Source organism: Rhinoraja longicauda, chromosome 16 (assembly GCF_053455715.1).
Source record: "Rhinoraja longicauda isolate Sanriku21f chromosome 16, sRhiLon1.1, whole genome shotgun sequence".
Classification (NCBI taxonomy): Eukaryota; Metazoa; Chordata; class Chondrichthyes; order Rajiformes; family Arhynchobatidae; genus Rhinoraja; species Rhinoraja longicauda.
This window is the reverse complement of record NC_135968.1, coordinates 33,600,020-33,622,022: the sequence shown is the minus strand read 5'-3', so window position 1 is coordinate 33,622,022 and position 22,003 is coordinate 33,600,020. Positions and strand designations below refer to the sequence as shown.

Below are 22,003 nucleotides of genomic sequence, written 5' to 3'. Positions count from 1 at the left end.
TGTTGATGGTAGCTTGCCAGATACTTCTTCAAACTAGCCTGGTTGAGGTTCCCACCGATAATGTGGAAGACACTGGGATACCTCATGAGAGCATAAGGTCCTTAGTGGTAGGAGCAGAGTTAGGCCATTTGTTCTATCAAGTCTATTCCGCCATTCAATCATGGCTGATCTATCACTCCCTCCTAACCTCATTCTCCTGCCTTCTCCCCCTAACCCCTGACACCCATATTAATCAAAAATCTCTGTCTCTGCCTTAAAAATATCCATTGACGGCCTCAACGGCCTTCTGTGGCAAATAATTCCACAGATTTACCACCCTCTGACTGCAGATCTGTTTTAAAAGACAAATATATATATACACCCACTGTCACATCTTTCTGGCACCACTTTTGGTCTTGAGGAAATGTTGTATTGGAAACAGGTCCAGAGTGCCTTGAACTCTAAATACAAAGTGTTTTACATTTGTACAAAGTAATTATCATTAGGAACAACAATTATCATATTAAATCAAATTTCCCTTGGCACTACTATAGGGAACTAGAGTTTCCATAATTACTTGCATAGCAGATTCCAAATGACCTTCAACACTAAATGCAACAACAGAGCCACCTCTATGCTGTCTTGCCAGGGGACTGTCATCCATGCCCAGTGAAATATTCTTTGGTGTCCTTTGCATTGACACAAATCCGAAGCATTGCTGTCTGCATTTTGATTTAATAGCAGCTAATAAAATCAATTTTCAATTTTAAAAAATCAGGTTTGTGCTTAATGAGTGAAAAGTGGAGGAATTACATAATTACATTTCTACAATTAATTCCCAAGGAATAGAATGTAAAACAATCTCATCCGCATCGCGGAACACAAAAGAACTTTAGCTTATGTAGATTATAGATGTCCCTTTTTCCAACCAAACTATTTCTGCCATTTTTCACATTTATTAAAAATGAACGATAAATCATAATATTTATTGTCACATATGCTGTTTTTCACATGCCCTTCACTGCAAATATCAAGACAACAGTCTGAATATGAAGATACTGAGCTCCTTCCAAAGGTTCCACAGGCTACCATCAAAATTGCATCTCAAGCAATATTGAGGAAGTTCTAAGAAACCTTTTAGCTTCACATATTTAGACAATAGACAATAGACAATAGGTGCAGGAGTAGGCCATTCAGCCCTTCGAGCCAGCACCGCCATTCAATGCGATCATGGCTGATCACTCTCAATCAGTACCCCGTTCCTGCCTTCTCCCCATACCCCCTCACTCCGCTATCCTTAAGAGCTCTATCCAGCTCTCTCTTGAAAGCATCCAACGAACTGGCCTCCACTGCCTTCTGAGGCAGAGAATTCCACACCTTCACCACTCTCTGACTGAAAAAGTTCTTCCTCATCTCCGTTCTAAATAGACAATAGACAATAGACAATAGACAATAGGTGCAGGAGTAGGCCATTCAGCCCTTCGAGCCAGCACCGCCATTCAATGCGATCATGGCTGATCACTCTCAATCAGTACCCCGTTCCTGCCTTCTCCCCATACCCCCTCACTCCGCTATCCTTAAGAGCTCTATCCAGCTCTCTCTTGAAAGCATCCAACGAACTGGCCTCCACTGCCTTCTGAGGCAGAGAATTCCACACCTTCACCACCCTCTGACTGAAAAAGTTCTTCCTCATCTCCGTTCTAAATGGCCTACCCCTTATTCTCAAACTGTGGCCCCTTGTTCTGGACTCCCCCAACATTGGGAACATGTTATCTGCCTCTAATGTGTCCAATCCCCTAATTATCTTATATGTTTCAATAAGATCCCCCCTCATCCTTCTAAATTCCAGTGTATACAAGCCCAATCGCTCCAGCCTTTCAACATACGACAGTCCCGCCATTCCGGGAATTAACCTAGTGAACCTACGCTGCACGCCCTCCATAGCAAGAATATCCTTCCTCAAATTTGGAGACCAAAACTGCACACAGTACTCCAGGTGCGGTCTCACCAGGGCCCGGTACAACTGTAGAAGGACCTCTTTGCTCCTATACTCAACTCCTCTTGTTACGAAGGCCAACATTCCATTGGCTTTCTTCACTGCCTGCTGAACCTGCATGCTTCCTTTCATTGACTGATGCACTAGGACACCCAGATCTCGTTGAACTCCCCCTCCTCCTAACTTGACACCATTCAGATAATAATCTGCCTTTCTATTCTTACTTCCAAAGTGAATAACCTCACACTTACCTACATTAAACTGCATCTGCCATGTATCCGCCCACTCACACAACCTGTCCAAGTCACCCTGCAGCGTTATTGCATCTTCCTCACAATTCACACTACCCCCCAACTTAGTATCATCTGCAAATTTGCTAATGGTACTTTTAATCCCTTCGTCTAAGTCATTAATGTATATCGTAAATAGCTGGGGTCCCAGCACCGAACCTTGCGGTACCCCACTGGTCACTGCCTGCCATTCCGAAAGGGACCCATTTATCCCCACTCTTTGCTTTCTGTCTGTCAACCAATTTTCTATCCATGTCAGTACCCTACCCCCAATACCATGTGCCCTAATTTTGCCCACTAATCTCCTATGTGGGACCCTTATTCTTAAACTGTGGCCCCTTGTTCTGGACTCCCCCAACATTATTCATACTAAATAGGAGGCCATTCGGTCCAATAAGCTTCAGTTCCTATCTACGACATATTTTCCAGCAACCTATCTGTTCTCACAGGTCCAGTCTCCTGCCATCCATCAGAGATTAGAATCAAATGTAGGCCTCAGGAATTGAGAGGTTGCAGCACTCACTGCTATAACATTGTGCTGCCTGAAATTTAAAATTTAGTTTATGGCGAGTCCGAAACTTGTTGGTTGTAGACGAAGTTTATTGCAGCCGCAATACACGAATACAGAGTTAAACAACAAGGTACAGGACAACCAATACAAACTTACTGTCTTCCTTGAAGACTTCGCCGAACTGACTAAAACGGGCGCCAAACGCGCACCTGACATCGCTGGCCAATCAGCGATGTCGTTCCCTGGACCAATCCCCATGGTCGCGTTCCCACGTGACCTCGCTGGCCAATCCGAGGGTTCGACGACCTGGACCATTCTCTATGGTCGCTACATGACCCCCCCCAGAACCCGAGGTGCGGAACCTAGCTGGGAGCCGGATTTCGCGACCATAACGAGTACGGAGAGGGACAGCCTGAACCACAGGAGCCGGAGGTTCCGGACTTGGAGGAACAGCCGGAACGAGAGGTTCTGGAGGAACTACCGGCACGGGGGGTTCTGGAGGAACTGCCGAAACGGGGGGTCCTGGAGGAACTGTCGGAACGGGGGTTTCTGGACTGGGCGGAACTAACGGAGGTCGGCCTCTCCTAGGGGTTTGACCGACCAGGACTGGTTGATCCGGGTCCAAATGGGCAGGTTTGAGCCGGGACACCGAGACGAGTTCACTCTTGCCGCCCATGTCTAAGGTGAAAGTAGCCGTTCCCTTACGTAAAACCCGGAACGGCCCTTGATAGACCTTCTGCAACGGGGCGCGATGGGCATCTTTACGCAGAAAAACAAACTCACAGTCCTTCAGGGAAGACGGTTCATGTACCATGGGACACCCATGACGTGAAGTCGGCACTGGAGCCAGGGAGCCCACCCGTTCCCGGAGAGATGCTAACGCTGATGGGACTGTAGGGAGCAGGGCTGAAGGGTCCGGAAACAGATCTCCGGGTACTCGAAGTGTCGAGCCATATACTAGCTCTGCGGACGACGCACCGAGATCTGGCTTAGGAGCAGTCCTGATGCCCAAAAGAACCCAAGGGAGTTGGTCTACCCAGTCCGGGCCTTCAAGCCTTGCACTGAGGGACGCCTTAAGTTGGCGGTGGAACCTTTCTACGAGTCCATTTGCCTGGGGGTGATATGCAGTTGTGGGTTGTAACTTGGACCCGTACAGTTCCGCCAGCGCGGCCCAGAGGGACGAAGTGAACTGTGGCCCTCTGTCAGTTGTAATAACTGCCGGGACCCCGAAACGAGCTACCCAATGAAGGGCCAAAGTCCTAGCACAAGACGCTGACGAGATATCAAACAATGGGAAAGCCTCTGGCCACCGGGTGAACCGATCCACCACCGTGAGGAGGTGGGTGTAGCCCCGGGAGGAAGGCAAAGGCCCGACCAAATCCACGTGGATGTGGAAAAAACGACAAGCCGGGACCTCGAAATCCTGTACGGGGGGCTGGACGTGGCGCTGGACTTTAGCGGTCTGACAGGGCACGCAGGAACGTGCCCACCCCGCTACCTGTTTCCGCAGGCCATGCCAGACAAACCTCGCTGCTACCAAGGCAAAGGTGGAGCGGATGGACGGGTGCGCCAGCCCATGAATGGCATCGAAAACCCGGCGCTGAAGGGAGGGCGGTACTACCGGCCTGGGACGAGGAAGAGAAACATCGCACCAGACTTTCGTGCCCTCCGACCCACAAGCTACCTGGGCCAACTTCAATCCCGAAGTGGTGGACTGGTAAGCCGAAACGGTATCCGCTAGGAGCTGTGCCTCCGCGAGCTCCTGGGGATCCACTTCGCAGTCCACCGCCGAAATAGGGGGAAAAGCAGGTCTAGACAGGGCGTCAGCAACGGCATTAAGCTTACCCGCGATATGACGGACATCTGTGGTAAATTCGGAGATAGCAGTCAGGTGCCGCTGCTGGCGGGCCGACCATGGGTCAGACAATTTCAAAAAAGCAAATGTTAATGGCTTGTGGTCCGTAAATGCCACAAATGGGCGGCCCTCGAGGAAATACCTGAAATGACGGACAGCTAAATAGAGAGCCAGAAGCTCTCGGTCAAATGCGCTATATTTCAGCTCGGCCGAATTTAGTTGCCGGCTGAAAAACGCTAAAGGCTGCCAACGGCCACCGACCTGCTGCTCCAGAACTCCACCCACCGCCACGTCAGAGGCGTCAACCGTCAGGGCCGTGGGGGCGGAGGGGCTCGGATGGACCAACATGGTGGCGTCTGCCAAGGCTGCCTTAGCTGCCGTAAAAGCCGACTCTGCGGCCGGGGACCACAACAACTCTACCGGATTCCTTGCAAGGCATTGGAAAAGCGGGCGCAGGACTCGCGCCGCTGCCGGGACGAATCTATGGTAGAAATTAACCATGCCTACGAACTCCTGCAGCCCTTTTACTGTGGTGGGCCTGGGAAAAGCCCGGATAGCTTCCACCTTCTCGGGCAAAGGGGCGGCGCCGGCAGGAGTAATTCTGTGCCCTAGAAAATCGAGGGCAGGCAGGCCGAATTGACATTTGGAGGGTTGGATAATGAGCCCGTGGTCTTGGAGCCGCTGGAACACGGTCTGCAAATGGGCCTGGTGTTCCTGCACTGAGGGGCTGGCTACCAGGATGTCGTCTAAATAAATAAACAAAAAGGGTAAACCCCGGCCCACGCGGTCCATCAGTCGCTGGAAAGCCTGTGCCGCGTTCTTTAAACCGAAAGGCATACGCAACCATTCAAACAACCCGAACGGAGTAATAGTTGCAGTTTTTTGTATGTCCTCCGGTCGCACCGGAATCTGATGGTATCCTCGCACCAAATCGATTTTGGAAAACACCACCGCTCCTTCCAGCCCAGATGAAAAGTCCTGTAGGTGCGGTATGGGGTAGCGATCAGCCGTGGTGACAGCATTGAGACGCCGATAATCGCCACATGGCCTCCACCCCCCAGATGCCTTGGAGACCATGTGTAACGGCGAGGCCCACGGGCTGTCAGACTGACGGACAATTCCCATTTCCTCCATCTTCCTGAACTCCGCCCTTGCCACCACCAGTTTGTCTGGCGTTAGTCTCCTGGCCCGAGCGAAAACGGGAGGGCCTTCGGTGCGGATGTGATGGACCACACCGTGCTTAGCCGAAGGTGCGTCAAAACGTTGGACGAGCAGCTCTGGGAACTCTGCCAGAATCGCAGCATACGAGTCGGGGGCCGCGACGACGGCCTGGACAGTAGGGCTGGGCGAGGAGGCGATTGTCGGAGCGACGTGCTCATCTTCGGCAGAGGGTCGGAGGTCGTTACCGCGGACATCAGGAACCAGTGAAAAAGCTCAGAGAAAATCTGCGCCCAGGATCGCTTGTTTGACGTCGGATATGATGAATGGCCATTCGTACGTGCGGAGGCCTAACACAAGGGACATCTTCCGTGTACCGAAAGTGCAAATTGGGCTGCCATTAACCGCGATGAGGGTGGGACCTGTCTTACCCGATCTGGTTTCGAGGTCGGTCGGCGGCACTATGCTGACGATGGCTCCCGTGTCTACCAAAAATTCTGTGTCCGTGAATCGATCATGGACATAGAGGCGCCGGTTCTGGCCAATCGTAACTGCCCCTATGTACGATCGGCCGAGGCATTTCCCGCGAAGGTACAAGGCAAACGACAGTTGCGGGATTCGTTACCCCATCGTAGGTGATAATAGCACCAGCCGCGCTTGTGCGGATCTTTTTGGCAGGCTTTCGGAGAATTGGCGGGAGACGTGGCGCCATCTTGCCGTCGCTGTGGCGTGGCCACCGATGTCGAGACTTTGTTGATTGAACCACTTGCCTTGTTTTTTGCCGCTATGAGCGCGTCCGCTTTCGCTGCATATGCTTCGGGGTCCTTAAAAGAACAATCCGTAAGCAGCAGTCGGACATCCTCGGGAAGTTTCTCGCGGAATGCCTGTTCAAACATCGGGCAATCCGTATGCTCACCGGCTAGCATCATCATTTCGGCCATGAGGACGGAAGGCAGTTGGTCTCCAAGATCCGGTAGGTGCAGAAGTTTTGCCGCACCACCATGCTTATTCAACCCGAAGGTTCGTAGTAATACCTTCTTCATGGCCTCGTATTTATCTTCCGCAGGTGAATTTACGATGAACCGCATCACGCGCTTGGTTGTGTCCGGCGATAGCGCGCTGACGAGGTAGAAGTACTTCGTGGACTCGTCCGACACCTTCTTTATATGGAATTGAGCCTCGGCGTGGATAAACCAAGCTTGTGGTGCGTACGTCCAAAATAACGGAAGATGAACGCCTGCCGCGCTTGACTCCGGTGTGCCCTGCTCAGCCATCGTCAACGAGGCGTCGGGTTCCTGCTCAGTCGGTGATCGTCCAGATCACGTCGGGGTCACCAATATGGCGAGTCCGAAACTTGTTGGTTGTAGACGAAGTTTATTGCAGCCGCAATACATGAATACAGAGTTAAACAACAAGGTACAGGACAACCAATACAAACTTACTGTCTTCCTTGAAGACTTCGCCGAACTGACTAAAACGGGCGCCAAACGCGCACCTGACATCGCTGGCCAATCAGCGATGTCGTTCCCTGGACCAATCCCCATGGTCGCGTTCCCACGTGACCTCGCTGGCCAATCCGAGGGTTCGACGACCTGGACCATTCTCTATGGTCGCTACAAGTTCACAATATAAAGAACCATAAATAAAAAGTACACCCTTGTTTCAGGAGCAGACAGAATCATAGAGTAATACAGCATGGAAACAGGCCTTTCATTCCAACTTGCCCACACCGACCAACATGTCCCATCTACATTAGACTCACCTGCCTGCGTTTGGACCATATCCCTTTAATTCTGGCCTATCCATGTACCTGTCTAATTGTTTCTTAAGCACTCCAATAGTCTCTGCCACAACTACTTCCTCCGGCAACTTGTTCCATACACCCACCACCCTTTGTGTGAAAAGGTTAACACTCAGATTCCTATTAAATCATTCCCCCTTCACCTTAAACCTATGTCCTCTCGTTCTCGATTCCCCTATTAACATAGAAACATAGAAAATAGGTGCAGGAGCAGGCCATTTAGCCCTTCAGCCAGCACCGCCATTCAATATGATCATGGCTGATCATCCAAAATCAGTACCCCGTTCCTGCTTTCTCCCCATATCCCTTGAGTCCGTTAGCCCCAAGAGCTATACCTAACTCTCTCTTGAATACTCTCTCGCTGCTCCCCTTCTGTGATCTCTCATTTCCCTTTCCCCTGACTCTCAGTCTGAAGAAGGGTCATGACCCGAAACGCCACCTATTCCTTTTCTCCAGAGATGCTGTCTGACCCGCTGAGTTACTCCAGCCTTTCGTGTCCATCAATGGTTCTTAGCATTGGGACACTGACATCTCTTGAAGTTCATTCTGAGGTGTGTGCAGCTGTGTGCTCAAGGAATGTGGTCATTGGACATTGCAAGAACAAAGAGCATGTTCAGGAAGCACAAGAGCAGCTCTGTAAACAATCCACCAAACTCTCAACAGCGTTACGATATCAACATTTGAGCAACATAACCATAAACACTCTGCCTCTGATATGCAAGAACACGTCATACCTATTTAAAGTATGCAAAATTATAGTGCAGGAGCCAAGAATATCAAAAGCTTTCTGCATCAGCCATATGTAGTCTCATGTGATGCAATCAAAAATACCACAAGCAGGAAATATAACATTCAAGAACTTAAACTACAGAGCAAGCAGGAAGCAGCCCTGTGACTTAAACTGCAGAGCAAGCAGGAAGTAGCCCTGTGACTTTGCTCATTCACACACACAATTCTCTGCACCAATTCTATCTCCCCCTTTCATGAAATCCAAAAGGAGTTCAAACTGGATTTAGCGTATGAGCGTTTCCCATCAGCAAAAGTATTTGCCTAACAAATACGTGAAAATAAAACCAGAACTACACGTGATGGAAATCCAAAAACAAAGAAGCAATGCTGGAAATGCTCAGCAGGTCAGGGAGCATTCTGTGTGAGAGAAACAGAGTTAACATTCCAGGTACTTGACTCTTCTTTGGGAGTGCTGGTGCAGGACTCTGTGTGTCTACCCGATCTATTCCTCTCGTGATTTTATACATCTCTTTAGGATCACCCCTTATCCTCCTGCACTCCAAGGAATAACCCAGCCTGCTCAACCTCTCCCTATGGCTCAGATCCTTGTGTCCTGGCAACATCCTCGTAAATCTTCTCAGTACCCCCAGTACAATTTGACACCTTTCCTGTAACGCGGTGCTCAGAACTGAACTCAATACTCTAAATGGGGCCTCACCAACTTCTGATATAATTGAAACATGACTTCCCAACTTCTATACTCATTTAGTATGAAAAACATTTTCCATCCAAAAGAGTGACTTTTGGAAAAGCGATACAAAAATAATTGCTGCTTATGCCTTCCCCAAAGGGTACAAGATCTTATTGCTTCAGACTCCATGTGAAACTAGGTTCCCAAAACATTTTTCAAATCAATGTTTACTAGAATTGAGTTCACGTGCTTGGAAAACGATTGCTGGTGTTGCAATATAAATGGTTCCATGTTTTAATTTTTGGCATTCCTCATGCATAAAACAAAATACATCCACCTTTCCAGAACTAGTGGGAGAGTGTAGGACCGGAGGCCATAGCCTCAGAATAGAAGGACGTACCTTTAGAAAGGAGAGGAGGAGACATTTATTTAGTTAGAAGGTGATGAATCTGTGAAATCCATTGCCACAGAGGTCCAGGTCAATGGATATTAATAGATTCTTGATTAGTATGGGTGTCAGGGGTTATGGGCGAAGGCAGGAGAATGGGGTTGAGGGAAAGATAAATCAGCCATGATTGAATGACGGAGAAGGCTTGATGGGCCGAATGGTCTAATTCTGCTCCTATAACTTATGAACTTATGAAGTGCAAGTCTTTTAAAGAGTACATTTGCAATCTGTGTGGGGCATAGATATTTTGGCCTCCCTTTACAATGGGGGGGGGGGGGGGGATGGAGATGAGGGTAGGGGGATCACGAGTTAGCCATAATGCTCTCTGGATTTGCAAATGCTGATATTGATATAATGAATATATAGATGAAATGCAGCATTACCTAGCAAGTGAGGAGTTTAAACAAAAAGAGAAAAACCTTGTACAATGAAATGCAAAATCATAAAACTACAAAATAAAAAATATAGAAATATGAGAAAGTAGGGGAATGAAATTTTTAGTTGAAAAGATACGAGACTGTTATCAAAATATGCAGCAGTAGTAGTTTAAAGAGCAAACAGAATCTTTGGAAATACAACGCAATAGGCAGGCCACATGTCAATTCAACGCTCCTCACTGGTTTGTTGTACGTGGCCCTGTGAAGCATACATTAGCAACATCAATTGTGTCACCTGAAGCACAATGTGAATGTCAACTGATAGACAGAGATGGAACACTTGAGCTACATGCAAGTATAATGGCATTTGGAATATCAACATTGAGAAAAATTATCCGACTAATTAAAATGACAAAACTTAGAAGGTCTTCAGTGAAAAAAATATGTGGATTCCTGAATAATGTTTAGTACTGATGTAATGGGTCATGGATTAAAAAATTGAGATTAAATTAATGCACAGTTAGGGTAAAGTTGTGTAATCAAAGAGAGATAAACATAATAAAATCCAGGAAAATAGTGAAATTAAGTGGTTAGTTGGAAATGAAGTGGACTTTTGGTAAACAAAAAAAAATGTACAACGCACGATTAGTAAGTTTGCAGATGACACTACAGTGAGTGATACTGGAGAAAGCGAGGATGGTTATCTAAATTGCAGAAGGATCTTGATCATTTGGGCAGGTGGACTGAGGAATGGTTGATGGAGTTTAATACAGAAAAGTGCAAGGTGTCCCATTTTTGGAAATCTAGCCAGGACAGGAACTACATAGGGAATGGCAGGACTCTGTGGAGTGTTGTACTGCAGCGAATCTAGGAGTGCCAGTCAATACAGTAGTTCCTTGAAAGTGGCGTCAAAGGTAGATAGGATGGTCAGGAAGGCTTTCAGTGCATTGGTCTTCATCAGTCAGAGTACTAGGTATATACGTTCGGAGGTTATGTTACAGTTAGTTGTACAAGACATTGTGACGCCACATTTAGAGTATTGTGTTCAGTTTTGGTCACTCTGTCATAGGAAAGATGTTGTTAAGCTGGAAAGGGTGCAGAGATTTACGAGGATGTATCCAGGTCTTGAGGGCCTGAGCTATAGGAAGAGGATGAGCAAGCTTGGACTTTATTCCTTGGAGCGCAGATGGATGAGGGGTGATTTTATAGATGTGTAGATCATGAGAGGAATAAATAGGGTAAATGCAGTCTTTTACCCAGAATAGGGAAATCAAGAACCAGAAGACATAGGTTTAAGGTGAGTGGGGGGAAGATTTAATTGGAACCTGAGGGGCAACTTTTTTCTATATATGAAATAAGCTGCCAGAGGAGGTAGGTGAGGCAGGTATTATCACAATGTTTGAAAATCATTTGGACAGGTAGAAGGATGTGGGCCAAACGCAGACAGGTGGGACTAGTGTAAGTGGGGCATGTTGGTCTGCGTGGGCAGAAGGGCCTGTTTTCACACTAGTTGACTCTCTATGATATGGCAACTGAAAGTTATCAGAAGCATAACTACACAGAACTGGTAGTGCTCATTTTCTTACAGAATTCAGAACATCTCGTGTGTGGGAGAGCAGGGAGGAAGTCATAGAGCATGGAAACTGGCCCTTGGCCCAACTTGCCCATGCCGACCACGATGCCCCATCTACACGAGTCCCACCTGCCCGCATTTGGTGAATATCCCTCTAAACTTTTCCTATCCATGTACCTGTCCAAATATTTTTTAAATGTTGTCATAGTACTTGCCTTAACTATCTGGCAGCTTCTTTCATATGCCCACCAAAAGGTAGCCCTTCATGTTCCTATTAAATCTGGCACCTCGCACCTCAAACTTATGTCCTCTAATCCTTCATTCTCCTACTCTGGGTTAAAGACTCTGTGCATTCTCCCTTTCTATTCCCCTAATGATTTTATGTACCTCTGTAAGATTAACCCTCAGTCTCCTGTGCTCCAAGGAATAAAGCCTGCTGAACCTCTCCCCATTGCTCAAGCCCTCAACTCCTGGCAACATCCTTCTTAAACATTCTTTGCACTTTTCAGCTTAGTGACATCCTTCCTATAGCAAGGTACCAAAAATGGAACATAATACTCTGACCTCATCAACGTGTTGTACAACTGTAACATAACATGTATAACTTGTATACCTAATACCCTGACTGATGAAGGCCAATGTACCAAAAGCCTTCTTGACCATCCATATTACCCTTTGGAGACTCTTTCAAGGAACTATGTACCTGCATTCCTAGATCCCTCTGCTCTACAACCCTCCCCGAGCCCTGCCATTCGCTGTGTAGGTCCTACCCAGGATTGACATTGCAAAATACCACACCTCGCACTTGCCTGCATTAAACTCCACATGGGAACTCGCAGCCTACTTACCCAGCTGATCAAGCTCCTGCTGTAATTTTTGATAACCATCTTCAGTATCTACAATACCACCCACTTTAGTGTCATTTGCAAACTTAATTTGTAGTGGGTTACTGCTTCTAGCAGCATGCCTGAATATTTTCTGAAAAATATCCCCCTCTGCTGATTTTGCCAAGAAATGGCCACAGGTTCCTTGGTTGATATTTTTCAGTTAGATGTACAAGCAACTCAGAGATACAATTTACTGTAATCTGCTAAGGAAACACAAATGGTCACAAATATACTGTTATTCTTTTAAGGTGGGATATAGTTATTAACACGTAAAGGCCCCACGGAATAGAACTGGTCAACAATGGAAAGTGTGGGTGAGGCTGCTGGTGGACAATAGTTTTAATCTTCCTCATTCACCGCGTGCTTTCTGCTGTTGCCTATTGTGGCTCTCAGTTGGTTGTTAACGGTTGGTAGTGATCGCATTCTAAATCTTCAACTATTGCTGAGATTGAAAATCCCACCCACATAAAAAAAACTTTGAACTCATTTATCATTTCCACTGCCAAATACACATTATCGTTCCTATAATTAGTAACCAAACATCTGGCAAGAGTGAAAAATTAACCCTGATGAACAAAAAGATTTGGAGGGGCACTAATGTGCATAGCAAAATACATTTGCTTCATAAATTGATAATCTCCAGAGAACTTAGACATATATTTCAAACAGTGTAGCAAATGTATTTTTATAAAAATAATTGCAATACATTCATCAAGTAGCTATGACCATTTGACTTTAATAAGCAATTAGTCATTTATTTAATGCTTAAAGTAAATTTATGTCCTACATAAATTAATGTTTGGGGGAAAAAGCCAACTTTTGGTTTTACAATGTTTATATCATAATTATGGACAATGCAATCTATACGTTTTCTGGTTATTGATTTTACAGTTAAAACGATCCAATAAAGGATACAAATCAATTATGATGAACGTTTTTTTAAGAAAAGGCACAGCAAGCAAAATTTGTACATAGGAAGATGCTTAGGGGAAAGATTAACAAACTGCATGAAAGAATAAAGAAGTTTTGTATCCTATAAATTTAAAAAAGTAGAAGAAATGGTTGAGGTTGAAAATCTTTGCAAAGCTGTTGCAGAACAAGCAACTGGAAGCTCAGGGTCACCCTTGAGGATTGAACAGCAATGACACAATCTGCATTTCAATTCCCAATATAGGGGGAACCTTATCATGATTACCAAATGCAATAAACAAAATTGAATGAAGCACGAGTAAATGGCTGCTTCACCTGGAAGGAGAGTTTGCATCTATTGATGTCTGGAAAGAGGAGGTTAAAGGGCATGTCTTTCTTCACTGACAGTTGGATGGAAAATGCAACAAGAGAAGCGAGTGTTGGTGGACATGTAAAAGTGGATTACAATGTTGCTTTGGATTAGTTTAGGGGAAGAGAGGGAGCTGTGTTTGGTGCTGGCAATACCTTGGCGTTGTCAGAAAACAAAGAGATTGTCCCATGAAAATGAAGTTTGGTGGGGTGGTACACAAGATCACAGGAAACCTGATCCTTGTCTAATGTGAGTGGTGAGGGAGTGGAAGTAGAAGTGCAGAGATTGAACAGATGTCATTGAGAACCCTGATAACTAAGGTGAAGGTAAAACACAATTAAGGAAAAGACATTTTGGGAGCACTTAAGTGGAATAAGGCATGACAAACATGGGAAAGAGGAGAGGCTGAGGATGTTGAAATCATTGTTCTGCACCTACACCAAAAGATGAATGATCCCTGCAAGAACTAACTTTAAAGCATGCTTGTTTAAGTGTTTGTATGCATACATTCAAGTCTAATTTCAAATGGCCTTCCTTCATGTGACAATTGAGTTTTTCCATCCAAAATGGCGAAAATATTCCAATCTGACCTATGTTCTTCTTTCGATCAAAAAAACATAGGTTTGTTGTTGTTTTGTGTGGACATGTCTCTGTTGTGGATTATGGGAATGAAATATAATTTGAATTCTGTAGTTTAGGGTCAGCTTAGGTTAAGCGGAACTGAAGCAAGTTCCGTCATCTTTTCTTAGTAAGAATGTTTTTGACTTGGCAGATAATTAACAAATGTGGGGCTCCCTGATGGTAGATTGCTTTATGGGTGTATTTGTAGAACCAACAAACCCCTTGCTGGTTTTCCTGTGATCTTGGCACAATTATGGCTCTGCAGGGTTTTGTCTCGCTACATATTGGCCAGCTGCTCCTACTACCTTCTTGTGTAGAGGACTTGCTGGTCTTTTGTTAATATCCCATGTTCCTTGTTTAAAGTTCTGCTAACAGATGCACTATACCAAATCAACAACAGGATGTTGTAAAACTCTGGCATTTCTTTGCTTTTCATATGGAACGGCTCTCACTGGGCAGGCGATGAGGATACAAATGTAAAGTACTGTGAAGCAGAGCTACGGCTAAATAGGGACTTCAGACATGTCACCTTTAACAAAGTAATAACTCACTATGGTATCATGCTGCTTACGTAAAATGTAGGCTTCCTATAACTAAACCTAGTACTATTGTTAATTGCTCCATTACAAACATTAAACTGCAAACTATATTATGTATGTTAAGTGGTTGAGGTAGAGACCATCACATCCAAATAGTAAATAAAGTAAATAGTTGAAGTAGAAGATAAAAGACGAATGGAAGAATGCGAGGTCATGGATTAGCTTTCCATTTTCAAAAAGCCTAAAATGCATGCTCACCTGAAGCTATATATTTAAATTCACTCCTAGCGAATCATTTAACACTCTTTAGTTACTGCCATTTTGAGAAACTTGGAAGTAACATTAAAGATTATCCAGTGGCAGAACTACAACACATACAATATTTCTACAGTCTGTCCTACATGTTGAAATATATCTCACAGAGCAATATATTTGAGAGTAGAAAACAGCAAAAGCTTGGCACAATAGAATAAAAGAGAAAAGGGTTGGTCTAGGAATGGAATTGTGTAAATCTGTTTCTTTCAGCATGACACAACACAAAAGTTGACTCTATCTGGATGCAATCATACCCTGTGCAAAACTGGGCTGTGCATTTCCAGATGCAATCATTGTTAGCATGTCCAAGGATTTCCTGCATCAGGTATGCACCCAATAACCCAAATCACCAGATAGAGCTGAAAGCTCGAACAATGTTTAAAGAATTTATATGTCTTCATCATTTGGATTTGTAGACAATTCATACAGCTGTCTATCCAGTTAAGGATAATTGTCCTGAAATCCATGAACGACCAGAGCACCGTGCTTGGCATATAACACTCCTCTGGAATTGCCAGAAGTTCTGTCAGTTGAATCAAAACTGTTATGATTAGGTATAGTTTGGTTTTGTTTGGAAACAGGCCCTTTCGGCCCACCGGGTCCGCGCCGACCAGCGGTCCCCGCAAATTAACACTATCCTATACCCACTAGGGACAATTTTTACATTTACCAAGCCAATTTAATTACAAACCTGTACGTCATTGGAGTGTGGGAGGAAACCGAAGATCTCGGAGAAAACCCATGCAGGTCACAGGGAGAACATACAAACTCCGTACAGACAGCACCTGTAGTCAGGATCAAACCTGGGTCTCCAGTGCTGCATTCGCTGTAAGGCAGCAACTCTACCGCTGCGCCACAGTGCCGCCCTAATAATAATAAGAACAAACCAGAAGGCCCAAAAATGAACTAGTCAGCCACCTGGCAGACACATTTGGTCCACTAACCCTATAAAGTAAGTTTCGTGAATATCTTTAGACTAACATTGTAACTGAATAAATTCCAGGCAACCACCTGACATAAAGAATTACACCTTTTAATCAGCCTGTTTTTAATGTCATTAAACAGCAATCTACTGAATGTCCTGTTTGGATTCTTCTCGGACTACTCGATTTGAGATATCATTACAGCTTTGGACTAAACATGGGCAAACAATCTGTGTTCTACAGATGAAGTGATAATGACTGCTCTTGATAACAAAAAGTATTTGACCAAGTGAAATCCAGAAACTTTAAAATGACAGTAATATTAAATTCAATACAAAGCAGGGAATAAACCTCACTCATATATCACTTAAAGAATATGGTAGTAGTTTAGTTTTTAGTTTCGAGATAGGAAACAGGCCTTTCAGCCCACCCAGCCCATGGCGACAAGCGATCCCCACACACTAACGCTATTTTACACACACTAGGGACAATTTACAATTTTACCAGTTAGCCTACAAACCTGTATGTCTTTGGAGCGTGGGAGGAAATCGGAGCACCTAGAGATAACCAGCGCAAGTCAAAGTACAAACTCCATACTGACAGCAGTCGTAGTCACGATCGAACCTGGGACTCTGACACTGTGAGGCAGCACCTCTGCTGCTGCGCCACATTACCGCACTAATAGTAGTTATTGGAGTTCTTTTCTCTGCCCCAGAATATTGGTACAGGTGCCCTCCGGTCAGGAATCTAGGTCCAACTTTCTTTAGCTGCTTCATCAATGAACTTCCTTCCATCATAAAGATCAAAAGTGAGGATATTTGTTTATGAAGTTCAATTTTCAATTCCTGGGAAAATGAAATAGTCCACGCCTAAGCACAGCATACTGGACAGCATTTAGGTTGAGGTGATAAGGAGCAAATAATATTTAAACCACAGAAGTGATGGTATAATGCAATGACGATATCCAATAAACAGAAGTGTAAAACAAGCTGCTATGGGTGACTCAGCAGGTCAAGCAGCATCTATGGAGGTAAAGGGATATTCAGCGTTTTGGGTAGAGACCGTACACCAGGACCAATTTGCTTTATGCTCTACATTACAGCGTGGTTCAATGGTGGTTCAATGGTTCAGTGGTGCTTTATTGCCACATGTGCAAATTCACAGTGAAATTATTTTCTTACAAACCGTCCAGAGGAGTATGGTCATACCAATGCACATCCCGATCTGCAAAGTGTACAGAAAGAGTCCATTGAACCCACAAGTAAGAGGCACCGTGTTTTGGCGCCATTCTCAAAGTCTAGCCCGCATTCTACTTGTTATAAGGGGCTCCGGATCCAGGCAAGCCCCAGGCAACTACAAGGCCCACAGCCATCGCCTTCCTTGGATGTGTTGATCGACGTGCAAACTGCGTCCCTCTCCTCATTCGTCCACCTTTGTGCACCAGGAACACTTCCTGCAGCCGACCTCATGGGCACGGTAGGCCAGACTCCAGTTCCCTCTCCTGCCAGCCTTGCTCCTCATCAGTCGTGGGGAAAGAGCAGGGCCTGCTCGATGGCTCCCCCCCTAGTGACCGCGGCCTGCCGGGTCCTAGTGTGTCTGGCCAAGGGGGATGAGCAAGGCTGGCTCGGCGGCTTCCCAGCAACAGGCCCGGCTGGGAGCTTCTTTAATCTCTTATGTCCTCAATCACATAAATAGTACTGCCATGAGAACAGACTGGATCTGGAGATTCTATGACAAGTGAGTCACTTCCCCTAATTCTCCATCCTTTTAATCATCTATGATATATCAGGATTACGATGATTCTCAGCTTGCCTGGATAACTGCAATTACAAAACATGTCATGTAGCACTGTTCAGGAAAAGCAACCACATATATAGTTGGCAGTCTATTAACCACCTTAAAGACTCACTCAGTAGACACCATTGCCACATCAATAACATGCACCAGAGTAATTCTCCAAAGCTAGCAGATACAAGGTTGCATTGAGCAGGCAAAATGAAAACACCACCATTTGCAAGTTCTTGGCACACCCTGAAGTTGAAAATTATCAACATTTCTTGAGTACCATAGGGTCAGAATCATGAAACTCACTAGTTAATTGGAAGTTATTTCAAGTTGAAGACATTCTTGAAGGCTGCTCGCCACAAATTTATCAAGGCCTTATCACAAACTTATTAAGGGCATAATTTATGATGCTGACTAGTGGATCAAGAGAGCGCTGGGTGATATCTTTGCACCAATTGAAAAATAAATATTTCTGCTACACAGATGATTATACATAACCTCAGAAATATTCAGTTTTTCTAGGGTTTTTTTCCCCACGCTCACTGCAATTCCCAAAGTACTTCGCAATCATTGAAGTACTGCGGCAGATTTCCCACTGCCCTAAAACAGGGCACCGACTCAGGGCCACGCTGTCTCTTCTTGAGTGGCCCCAGAAACAGTCTTCCCCTGGAACCCAGCTTCCAGAGCATCAACCTGCTAGAATGCAACACACAGAAACATAGAAAATAGGTGCAGGAGTAGGCAATTCGGCCCTTCGAGTCAGCACCGCCATTCAATATGATCATGGCTGATCATCCAAAATCAGTACCCTGTTCCTGCTCTTTCCCCGTATCGTTTGATCCCTTAGCCCCAAGAGCTAAATCTAACTGGGCAGACAGCCAGTCACACTCGCAGAATGGCTTTGGCAGCCAGTGAGGCCCATCCACAAGCTCACTAGCTGTCAAAGCAACCACATTTATTGACTGTGGTTACCTTTCAAATTTAAAGATATTTAGTTTCCCAGGACACATCAACAAAAGTAGCAAAAATATAATGTTTAAAACAATTTTTAAAGTTGAAGATTACAAAGCATGCATTTTTTTTAAAAATCCACAAAAAAAATCTAACTTATTTAAATCAAAAGAGATCTCCATTAAGTTTCCTCCTGGCAGTTGATTTGTTTCATTCATTTGACTGGGCCATGTTTAATGCCGGAAATAAGGCAGGCAGATTCCCAACATGAGCATGGTAAGCTTGAGGAAGAGAGCGCCACATTTTTAGTGCCCACGAGGAGATAATTAATGGTGTTGCTGCAAGTAACAATTTCATTGTTCCCTTTCGGGACATTTGGACAATAAAACACTCTTGACACTGCTACAGGTAGCAGCTTCCGGTCCAGGTCACCAGGCTTAAAGTGCCACTGCTGATTTATGTCTATGCCATCAATAAACTCTGGAACCTCTGTAGAGATATTTAGACCCAGCATTAGCACTGGTGGCTAGTTTAGAGGATTCCCCTCATTATTCCTGTTGTTACATAGGGAACAATGAGAAATTTCCACAAAGCTAATTGTCAGAACTATATGAAAAAAAACATCCTATGATGTTTTATAATGAACTTTGATGGAGAAACAAACATTGCTTCCAATACTGGCAACTTCACTGATTGTCTTAAAAATAGTCCTGTGCAATTTTAGAAGACATACATGGTTTAATTTCTCAAACAAATGATGGGTTAGAGGGATATAGGTTATGGCAAATGGGACGAGCTTAATTGAGTATTTGCTTGGCATGGACTAGATGAGCCAAAGGGCCTGTTTCAATGCTGGATAGAGCATGAACTGTTGACTCTGGCAATCAACTGAGCCATTGCACCGATTAGTTATTTGAGGGGCGCAATGATTTTTTGCAGAAATATCTAACAGCCACAAATCTATGAATTTCAGTACATAAAATTATGAGGCATTTATAGGGTAGACATTCAGAACCTTTTTTCCAGGGTGGAAATGTCCAACACTGGAGGGCATAGCTATAAGGTGTGAGGAGGAAAGTTTAATGGAGATGTACGTGACAAGTTTTGTTTTTTTTACACAGACACTGGTGGGATCTTCGAATGCATTGTCGGGGTGATGGTGAAGGTAGATAAGATAGTGGTGTTAAAGAGGATTTTAGATATGCATGTCGAAGTGCAGGAAATAGAGGGATATGGATCATGTACAGACAAATGAGATCAGTTTAACTATGCAGAATGTTTTGCACAAACATCATGGGACGAAATGCCCATTCCTGTACTGTATTATTCTATGTTTATGTTCTCTTAATAAGTAGCCATAATTTTTTATGTCGTCATTACATTAAAAATCTCAAAAGATAATAAATGTTAAATTACAACAAATACTTGGAAAACAAATAAAACTGCAGATGCTGGGATCTGAAACAATCCCTCCTCCTTTTTTTGAAGGGTCACCGAACCAGAACGTTGACTGGTTTCTTTTTTCACACAGACTACCCGAGTAGCTAGTTCTTCCAGCAATTCTATTGGTATTGGTTGATTATTGCAACGTGTATGAGAGACAGTTAAAAAGTTTGGTATTTGTTACAATGAGAAGCTGTTCAAAACAAATTGGATGAACAACATTGTGGGCAGAACTAAGAAATGGTTTCAACACTCAAATAAAATTTCAACAGCATATTAGGCTTCTGGATGTATTCTGATGCATCTTCAGAAAGCATCGTTTGGACTGATACTCAATGGAAAAACCACTTGCATAATTTATTCATTTTGTGTTCATTATGAATGCATTTTTATTTTTAAATGACTCTTTATTTCTATTTTGCCAATTCGTAATGTAATTTCCTAAATACAATGTGAAAGACACAATATGTAATTTGAATTTCTGCACAATTATACTTTGAAGGTGTCGGCCAAAGCTCTTCGGCTCAAATCTAACTGATGCGGAAAGTTTAGAGCTGCAGGCTCACTCCAGACATTTGGAAAATAATGCATCTTTAACTTGTGTTTAAGCTAGTTACCACTAAAGTTACAACCACTTTGTAACTATGGTTATCATCACAATAATCATAATATTGCTTTGACATTCCCAACTATATTCTCTGGTATTTTATCCCAGGGAAAATGACATGTTTGCAAAAGGTTCTTGATTTGGATACAGAATTGTTTACTTACGTTTCATGCTTCCCTCAAGAAATTATAGTCAATATGTGTTGGTGGAACATTATACATCTATCTCAATGCTATGTATTAGGAGCAATCAGAAACAGAGCATAAATTGTGGAAAGAATGCACTGCCTCCCAAACATCCCACCTTCCTCTCCAAACACTCACTACCCTAACTATGTCAAAATCTGCAGGTACAAAATTCGAGTGAAAGTTTGTCATTCTTGAACCCTGGACTGCCTTCGATGAGAAGCAGGCTCAGTCCGACTAATGGATTATCATCACATGCTTGTATTTTTGCATGATCTGTCTGCAACATCTGCTGCAGGAGAGCTACTTGTGAATGGTACTAAATGTGCAGTAAATAAATCATCTAGGGACTTTGATTTGGATACTCTATTTTGAAGATTTACTAATATTACTGCTGTGGGAACTGTCAACTAACTTTCTCGAGATATGACCAATATATGTATTTTCAGCGCAAAAGACACGAGAATGCGTTTAAATTTCAGTCAGAAATGTCTTGCTTGGTCAATAGACTGAATACAATATATTGTAGTTCATTAATAAGCCACTAATGAGATGGAGACGGTTACCTTCCCAAGAGGGTTAGCAGTGTGTATTGAAGCCTCAATACGGCCAATATTTGATCACTGTTTAGCTCAACAAAAAGACAAGTCATGTCGTTTAACATCTGCTACTTACGAGGCTGCGGAGTCAATCTACCCCGCTGAGCGAACAGACTTCTCTTGGAGCTGTAACACTCACCTTTTAACCGCATCCACGGAACCTACAATGGCAACCCCTCCTCCATCCCCACTTTCATACAGAACCCCACAAATATCCAACAGCACTCCCTTCACTCTACCCACAGGCTCACACCATTCAGCCATCGCAAGCACAGAACAAGCTGCACTCTGGGAGATGGAGTTTATTGGAGGCGCTGGTTATTACAGTAACAAGAAAACGAACTACAGGCGCCAGAGCACCGCACGTCCAGGCTACCTCCCAAAGTCCCAGTCAATAATTGGAGCATAATCGTAACTCTGCTGACCAATCGTTATCCATGGCATACAGGAATCTGCAATGT

At 44.3% G+C, this 22,003-nt stretch overlaps 1 protein-coding gene across 2 annotated transcripts in view; it reads right to left on the bottom strand.

The window, feature by feature from the left end:
* The window catches only part of lhpp (phospholysine phosphohistidine inorganic pyrophosphate phosphatase), a 161,918-nt gene extending 140,079 nt beyond the window's left edge, over nucleotides 1-21,839 (bottom strand). For both annotated transcript variants that reach the window (XM_078413593.1, XM_078413594.1), the window contains exon 1: nucleotides 21,682-21,839. In XM_078413593.1, coding sequence (XP_078269719.1) covers nucleotides 21,682-21,806 — 125 coding nt within the window. In that variant the 5' untranslated portion in view covers nucleotides 21,807-21,839. The remainder of the gene's footprint in view (nucleotides 1-21,681) is intronic.
* Nucleotides 21,840-22,003: the final 164 nt, after the last annotated feature.